We start from the raw sequence: 9526 nt of genomic DNA, 5'->3' as shown, positions 1-9526 counted from the left end.
GACAGCTTCATTGAATTCTACCCGCTCAACACCAGTTTCATGTACAACAGTAAAGAGAAGACTCAGGAGGTCTTATGGGAAGAATTGCAAAGAAAGACACTTTTGAAACATTGAACATTGGGCAACAGATAACTGGAAAAGAGTGTTATGGATCTGAACCCCATTGATCTTTTGTGGGATCGGCTAGACTGTAAAGTGAGTGAGAAGTGCCCGACAAGACAGACACATCTATGACAAGAGCTACAGGAAGTGTGGGGTGAAAGGTCAAGTGCTACAGGAAGTGTATTGCTGCACATGGAGGATTTTTTGATGAAAACTTTTTGAAGTAGTTTAAGAAGTTTTTTTACATTTCATTTCAGATGAAGGCATCTCTAATATTGCAAATACTGGATATGATTGTGCCTCGATACCTTCTGTCCTCCATATACAGCCTCCAAAGGCAGTCATTTTAAGTAGGTCTGTCGATTTAAAACATTAATTTAGTGTAATTAATTATATAAATAATAACACGTAAAAAAATGAGCGCAATGAATCATGCCCCATGATTTGTACATAAATTCTGTTATAAAAGGACGGACTTTCCTTCCATACCAGCAATTCAAGCATCTGTTTTTATGAGCCACACCAATAGGTGGCAGTGGACCTCAACAAACCTCACAAGCAGTGCAGCCATCGAAGGAGAACCACTCACTTAAAAGCACAACAATGTATAGGAATCTTGAGATGCAATTTTCAAAGTTACTGCAACCTTTATTTTGACACAGTATCCTTATGGGGCATAAGATGCTCCAAACTTGGTGTATAAGCTGAAGTAACAGTACTTAGTTTGTTTGTCAGATTTGCCTTGACCACACACATAAAAAAGATAGACATTGACTGGCAGTTAAGCATCTCTAGGCCATTTGTTAACAGGAGGAACCCTCTTAAAGGGGAAGTGTGACATTTCTTTCGATGTTAAAATACTTTCTTGTATAAGAGTATAATGTGCAGGGACAACTATGAGTAAGTCATTCATAAATTGTCTTCCTGACGAGTGTAAACTTTGTGGATCTGTGGGACTCTCAAATTGCTATGTTTGATTGAGCGGCCCAACATTGGCTCAAATAATGTTATGAGTTTGAGGCCGTGCTATCAGTTTGGCCAAAAACAATTGACACAGGGTTTAAGGAACTGTTAAAAACAAAGTCTCTACTCCTTTAACGTGACTTTGTCTGTAACTGTATGAGACAGACTAGCTGTGCTAAGAGGGTTATATCTGAGGTGTTTATATTTTTGGCAGTAGACGTCCTTGACTGTTTTATACATGTGAAAAACAGCTCCAAACTGATTTTAGAGGAACACAGGTGCCAGAAAAACCATCTGCTTCAAGTTTCACCCCTCCTCTACCATCTATTCCTCATGTATTCAACTCCAGTCCTGCCTGCACCAAGATTTCTCCTGTTCACTCTCAGCCAATCACAGAGCAGAATAACCACACACAGGTTAAAGGGACAGTTCACCCAAAAATGAAAATTCTCTCATCATTTACTCACCATCATGCCATCCCAAATGTGTATGACTTTCCTTCTTCTGCAAAACACAAATATAGATTTTTTTTTTTTTTAGAAATATCTCCATACAATGCAAATTGTAGGTGCCAAAATTTTGACCCTACAAAAAGAAAATAAAGGCATCATAAAAGTAATCCATACAATGTTTTAATCCATATTTTCAGAAGTGATGTGAGAGGTTTAGGTGAGAAACAGATCAATATTTAAGTCCTTCTTGTCTTGAAATTCTTCTCCCAGCCCAGTAGGGGGCGTGAACAATGTGAATCATCAAAAACACAAGAAGAAGAATGTAAAAGTGATATATTTCTCAACTACACCTATCATGTCACTTCTGAAGATATTGTTTTAACCACTGGAGTCTTATGGATTACTTTTATGCTGACTTATGTGAGTTTTGGAGCTTCAAAATGTTGGTACCCATTCACTTGCATTGTATGGACCAAAAGAGCAGAGACATTTTCCTAAACATCTTTATTTGAGTTCAGCAGATGAAAGAAAGTCATAAACATCTGTGATGGCATAAGGGTGCGTAAACAATGAGAGAAATTACATTTGGGTGAACTATCCCTTTAAGGCAGCTTCCTTCCTGCAATGGGGCTGATACAGAGGAACACGGAGCACATAAAAAGACCTCATCAGGATCCACCTAGCTACTAGTGCCATTGCTGCATTTGACTAAACACTAAGCAATTACAGTTTATCTTATTTATTCTATTGCTCATACTTAGGGTTAAAAGTGTGTTCCGAACTCAGCAAAAATCCCATGGATTTAAGGCCAAAGTATATTTTGGTTGTCAGCATTACTGATCGCTCCACGCACAGTATGCCAATTTTGTCATCAGCACAGACTGTCTGCATGCGGCCCAGATTTTCTCAAAACCCGGACAGTTCTCGTCTGTGTGCATGCGCCTGTCATTGACTGTTCTAAAAGAGTTTCATAAAGCAGTCGTAGTATGCATGTGTCCAACGCAATCTCATTAGCTGGAAACACCCCTCAAAGTTTCAGGAGTGTGTATATGACATGCAGAGATGTCCTGAGGTTAGTTACATTGACATCATTGACCTTTTTGAGTTATGATAGCCAACAACTGCACTAGTATAGCCTAAACTATTTTACTCCAACTAACACTTCAAATGTTTCTTGTTCTCCATCTGGAATCGCTCATTTCGGTAGTTTCTACATTGCTTCTTCTGGAAACCAGAAAACAGTCCAGCTGCAATCAGATTCATCATGGCGCCTCTTAGTGGTTGGTCAGGAAAACCGTGGAAAGACATGCTACTTACCTGGTAATAAGACATATTTTTTGGATATCCGTCTTTTTTTTCCTTCCTTTCGTTATTTATTTATTTGAGTTTATTTGAGGGGAGGGGGCGAGTTTTGTTGTTGTTAGTGATATTCACTCTGATAAGTTGATCATATGTATCCATGGTTGCACCAGATCTCCTCAAACCATCAGATTCATTTGCACAGAAGAGCAGAGCCAAAGCCTGACTGACGCAAACCAAAAGAGTGTTCATTCGCACATAAATGCTTCAACTGCTAGAGGGCTAAAAGTTATGTAGTGTAGCTTTAAGGGTAAAGGGAGACCGACTTGATTAGGTCCCTCACAGTGCATTATGGGAGTGGGCACTTGCTCCGAGGCTAATTTTACGGGCTTCGTTGGCTGTGGTTCTCTGATTGGTGAAACGTTCTCTGATGTACCATGGGTAATGTAGTTGTTTACAATCAGTTTAAATAATGCAGACAGGTAGCTTCAACAGAAGTATGTATAATCGATAATCAGTCTCTGAGCTCAAGGTAGGTCTATCTTGAATTGTTTTTAAGCTATCATTTTAAATCAATTCGTTTATGGAAAATTTGAATGGGATTTATACTTCAGGATCCAGACTGTTGCGCTCTATTTGCAGAAATGGTCAATGAACGAATCAATGAACAAATCTTTTTGGGGAACAGATTCAAAAGACTCGATTCACTGGGATGAATCAAAATCCCATCCACTAATACTTTGAAAGGCTGAGCGCTTGACCATCCACAGGACATAATGGCACATGGAAAAGCAAAGTATTCCCTAGCCTTTAGCAAGCACACACAAAGCAATACCCTTGAACTGGCAAACAGTTTCTTAAAAATTCCCATTTGACAAGAAACTTTTCTGTGTTTAGCCCATTTGTTTTGTAATAGAATTAAAGGTCAGTATATCTATGGTTTTCATTTGTTTTATGTAGTGTATCCAAACCTGCAAATCATCTTACGAAATGTTCTTACTGTTATTTATCCCCTTGTTTAGGAATCTAAAAGCATAAACATTACCCGGAAATCTCACAATGCACAGGCCTTTCTCAAAACGCTTTCAAAAGGCTCAGTCTATCTGGGCTATCCTGAAATGAACTTAAGGCTGTCTCCTCACCATGCGAAGAGAGCAGTCCATAAATCACCTATGGTATCGTATGCTCCGGGCTGATGCCAGCACGCTCCACAGCGCTTTGGGACCTCAACCCAAACACAGTAAACCGAGAAGACCCGAACTTTATGATCCATACCTTTCCTTTGAAATGCATCCAACAGGCACAATAGTCAGCCTCGTGCAAAGCGAGAAAATCAACCTCTATTTTCTTCTAGGGAATTCAACATAAACCAGCCTACCCTACACATTCCAAGACTGTGAGTTCAACAGCCGAAAATATTGTTCATCAAAACAACAATTTTCCGGGCAAAGTTTCGAATGAAAATGTTTTCATTTAAATGAGCCAGCGTTTTATGCAAACTCGCCTAACATGAGGTGACAGGGCTCATTTAGTGGATGGCGCCCGCGTTTATGAGGCTCATTATGCGAACCTGCGAGGCAAGCGCTGCCAACTAATGAGCTCATTTAGAAGAAGGTGGGTTCTCGACTCGAGGAGCCAAAATAAACAGGCAGGTGACAAATTGCGCAAGGGGAACTGAATCTTTTATCACAGTGGAGATGCAGGCTTATGTCTTGAGCGATTTCCTTTTGTCATGGCATTTGACAATGCAGGCCAAAGGATCAGATGCCAAGCTGTGCCACACTGACTGGTAGGGTTTCAACAGAACCTAAATAAGCGACTGCCGCTTTGCAAATGTATGTTTTATAAAATGATGAATGCCAAGCAATTTTGCCACAACTTGTTATCTTTGTGGCAATGATTTTTTATTTTATTTAGGCCTATTTTGCACTCATATAAGCTAAAACAATCGTTTTTCTCTATTGAACTGCACTACAGAATTGTAACTAATAGTTATTTCAAGTGGAATGCTTTAGTCTTTTGCAATCTCGTGGTAAATAAACATATTCATGTTTATATTATTTTGAATTTCGTCTAGCGGACCTTAAAATGTGCAGAAAAATCCTGTAAGCTTACATTGAATTCGGGTCTTGTGCCATGTCTAGTGACAAGTATGTCAAAGAGACTTGGAGGTGGCCCTTTTTGACTAGGGCCAGTAAGCAACCACATAGTGACAACTCAGAACACCCTAGCAACTACATAGCAACCACCAAGAACACCCTAGTAACCACAAATGAGCACACTAACAACCACTCAGAACACCGTAGCAACTACATTTCAACACCTGGCTGGCAACCTCCCAAAACACATTTTTGCCTAGACACAAGCTTCACTCCAAAAAACTGAAAATATTTGGTTAAATTTCATTGTTAAATAAATATAAATCATTGTAGACAAAGTAACCATAATTGCAGCCAAGAATGTTCATTGCAATGCCCAGTGTTCGAGTTGAGTCAAATTGTTCAAAGACACATTTTTAATTTTCCTTTCTTGAAATAAAGTTTAGGAGGCTAGCTAAAATCTAATGTCTGTATTGTATCAATTTATAATTCTGTTTGCTGATTGGTTGGTTTCTATGGGGAAGTTGTACAAAATCTTACTGTTTCGTGTGATTTAGTGTGAATTATTACGAGTCGTCAGGAGATTATGTTGGCAATACCTGAATATAGCTCCATGCTGAGAAGTCACCAATTCTTCACATTCGGAATGGATTCAAGAAAACGTGGTTAAGTGACCTGCGGGCTATTGCCATTTGTCTGTTGTGAGAGATGGAAAAACAACAGGACAAACAATTCTGGAATGGCATAATGGTTAGTGATGAAGATATGATTAGAGTTATGGGAGCAGCTTCTCTACCAGCTCGTCCCCCAGTAGAAATCAGAAGCAAGCAACGATGGCAACGGGCATCAAGGGCACCTTGGGTTTGCAGATGTTGTTGCTTATGACAGATGGCATTGGCGCAGGCATGAGAGCACCGCGATGGTGTCTGTACCAATCCAGTGCCACCTGCACACCTCTGCCGGTCTACAATATCCGCAGCAATGGAGGGATAGTGTGTGTGTGTGTGTGTGTGTGTGTGTGTGTGTGTGTGTGTGTGTGTGTGTGTGTGTGTGTGTGTGTGAGAGAGAGATGAGTCAGCTCTCAGAGAAATCAATGCAGCTTTGTTAAAGTTGAGAATATTTGGTGTATTGGGACGCTCTAATATGATCTTTCCTAAAGGATGGACAGTTTCTGTACTCGTGAATACCCATCAGAGAATAAAAACACAGTGTTTTTTCCTTTAATATTGGAAATTAGCTGTAAATCTAAACCAGTGGTTCTTAACTGGTGAGTCGAAAGTGGGAAACAGGTCCGTTCTAGGGGCTCGAACATCAAGGAAAACAATCCTAAATGCTAACTATAATTAGGCAATATCACACGAGCAAGAGTGCGATATGGCCCTACATCAGCACTGATGTAGGGCCATATAGCACAATTGCAAGTGTGATATTGCTTATATACAACAGTTCAATGAACAAGTACATAAAAAAAAAAATAGACGGATCAGACGGATCAGAATCTGCCATTGCTGGTTCAAAACAAATGATGCGTCCAAGCCTTCATTAGTAATTCAAAAAGTTCACTTCAGAAATATTATCACGGCTTGTGCTGGTTCTAACAAGTTATTGGATAAACAGGGATAGATGGATGGATGTGTGTGTGTGTGTGTGTGAGAGAGAGAGAGAGAGAGCGTGTGCGATCACCTGTTGCCACACCCAAGCAGAGATGCTGTCAGCTTTCTGATGGTAAAATTTCTCAATGGAAAATAGACGTTCAAGCGGGGGTATTCCTCTCTAATTCACGGTAGCAAGAAGTCATTCCCTATAGAAATTGCAATGTCCTCCGCCATTTTAAACAGTATGTATCCAATGTGGAAACTCTGATAAAAGGTAAGCACTTGAGTTCTGTAATTAATCAGTTGTGTCTCAGCTGTGATGAGCCTTAATCCCCAAGTTGTACATTTAAAGCTGTTTAAAGCTATTTCCTAGCTTTGGTAATGTATTAGTAATACGGGCGATCACGTAGCGCTGTTCTATGTAAACAATGACTAACGGATTCCCTTTACGTCTCCAACTGGCTCATATTACACACAAAAATTATCTTTTGCCACCAACTGCTGACTAACATATGTAATGTCAAAAATAAAGATAGTAACTCCAAACAGATGTGCACTGCTTTACACTTTAGTTTAGAACAGCAGGAACACAAGCGGAGTGATACACACAGTAAATGTCACACCATCAGTGCTCAAGGAATGTCTCTCGTCCAATCAGATTCGAGGACCAGAACTAACTGTGGTATATAATGCAAATATCTGTATAATCATGCATGCTGAGGCTAGCTAAATAAATGTGTTTGCAACCTTGTAAAAAGTATTTATCTAGAACATAAACATATTAGGGATGCTCAATATTTCAGTTATTATCGGCCACTATTAGTTATTTTTTTATTATTATTGTATCAATCTGAATATGTTCTTGGTCAGTCAATATTGGAAGCAGATTATTTAAGGGCCTACTTTGTCTTCAATTTACACTGTATACTATTTTTCTATGCCAGGTTTTAAAAGCACTAAACTGCTATCTCTGTTATATATTTACATAAAAAAAAATTAATGTCTGAATTTTCAGTATTGCAGATTTGATTGGTGCTCAAATGCTCTCAAGGGAAGCAATGAGAGGACATGGATTTATTTTCAGAACTCCAGAGATGCCAAGATAATTAATAGACCATTAACTGTATTTAGCACCTTTGGCACTGCATCCATTTTCAAAGCCTCAGCAGAAGGGCCCAGCTTCAGACTGGACGATGAGGCATGATCAATCCCCACTGGATGAAGGCACAAGAGATGGAGACATGAGACAAATGTCAAATTGCTCATTAATGTGGACATACAAAGCCAGTGCCTGGCCAAATTCCCCCCATTGGCCCTTCTCAATCATGGCTTCCTAATAATCCCCATCTATTAATTGGCTCTATAACTCTCCTCTCTCCTCTCCACCAATAGCTGGCGTTTGGTGAGCGTACTGGCGCACTATGGCTACCGTCACATCATCCAGGTTGATGCAGCACACTGGTGGTGGTTGAGGAGAGTCCCCTGTTAAACGTGTAAAGCACTTTGAGAGTAGTGTCAGAAAAGCATGCTTCCTATAGGTGTAATATTTAAGAGATATGGGGTGTCATTTAATTGTTACATTAAAATTAATTTCCCAAAATGTCTTCAGTTACATGTCTCTAGTTTCGGTATTACTCTGGTTTACTCTTGATTTTCTGTATTGTGCTATTGTTAATATTATTGTCCCGGAATGGTACATTACTGGTTTTGTTTCATTTGTAAGTTAATTTGGATAAAAGTGAATAATGACTAAAGGGTAAATGATGAAATGGAATTGTAATATATGGAGAAAGCATCATTACATCAAAATCACATAATATGTGTAGCATACAGTATGTAATACAAGTTTCACAGGTTGTCCTGTGAACACTAAAGACATGCGAAAACAGAGACAGCCATCATGTTTTCAGAGAACATTCAATGATGACATATGAATATTCCCAGCGTTGTTTTCCAGTTGTTGTGGATGGAGGAAACAGCAGTGAGCATGAATAGAACCAACCCATAATGCAAAAACTTCTCCATTCATCTCTCATGTTATGGACTGTAAATATGAAATCATAAGGCCATGTGGATGGCCTCATTGGTTGTATTCACAAGAACAAGTTAAGAGAAGGAACTCATGCACAGTGCCTATATAATTTACCTTTCTTTTGTACTAGAAGCCCAGCTTAGTGTTTGAACAACTCAAGCACCAGGTCTACCAGGTTGGGTAGACCAAAGCACCATTTTGTCTTACAGCCCTTGCTAAAGATGACATTGGCTGTAAACCATGTCCCATGACATCACTACATTGATGTATATGTGTGCAAGATGAATGTAGTATTACTATAAGAACTTAGTTTGAAGTGTTGAAGTTTCAGTAGGGGTTTGTTAAAACAGCACTAATTATTTATCTATACTGACAAGGCTGCATTTGAATGCCAACAGACCTGGTTTTCTCAGATGGTCGTGAATCATGTCTTTAAAGCTCCTCAGTTGGCACTGATCACTGGTGTCTAAATTAAGCCCTATGTTGTGCATGGCACGCTGCAAACCCCTTCTCAAACCCTGCACCCCCCACCATGGGAACTTTCGGGTTATAATGATGCACTCGCCGCGACACAAAAGCTCTGACATCTGTCTCTCCTCGAGCGTCTTTCTGAAGCTGCTTGTTTGTCCCATCTTTACATTTTTGAAAAGAAATCTAAACTAAAAGAAGAGTAGCGGAAGGAGGGGAGGGATTTTTGATAAAGAGGGACGGCTGGAGTATTTAAAACAAAAGGCTCTTTTCTTTCTGGCAGTGTTGGCTGGTTAATAATCCACACTCCCATGCTGCGTTCCAGATATTCAAAGTGCAGTTTGTGCTCATCTGCTCACTGAAGCTGGCATGGACCTTTGATAAATACTGAAGTCGACCACATGCAGCACTATGAGTGAAAGAAAAGCTCTTGGACAATCTTAACCCCCTTTAAGACTGTTCAAACATGATAATTCATCCATTCAACACAACTCTTGTGTCTGTAAAATGAATTGA

At 39.6% G+C, this 9526-nt stretch overlaps 1 protein-coding gene across 2 annotated transcripts in view; it reads right to left on the bottom strand.

Annotated features, from left to right (window-relative positions):
- The window catches only part of nfixb (nuclear factor I/Xb), a 231448-nt gene extending 227329 nt beyond the window's left edge, over positions 1-4119 (bottom strand). For both annotated transcript variants that reach the window (XM_052131251.1, XM_052131263.1), the window contains exon 1: positions 4092-4119. In XM_052131251.1, the coding sequence (XP_051987211.1) occupies positions 4092-4109 (18 nt within the window). In that variant the 5' untranslated portion in view covers positions 4110-4119. The remainder of the gene's footprint in view (positions 1-4091) is intronic.
- Between the last annotated feature and the right edge of the window lie 5407 nt (positions 4120-9526).

The sequence above is a fragment of the Xyrauchen texanus genome, chromosome 8 (genome assembly GCF_025860055.1).
Source record: "Xyrauchen texanus isolate HMW12.3.18 chromosome 8, RBS_HiC_50CHRs, whole genome shotgun sequence".
In the NCBI taxonomy this organism is placed as follows: Eukaryota; Metazoa; Chordata; class Actinopteri; order Cypriniformes; family Catostomidae; genus Xyrauchen; species Xyrauchen texanus.
This window is presented reverse-complemented; position numbering and strand designations above follow the sequence as displayed.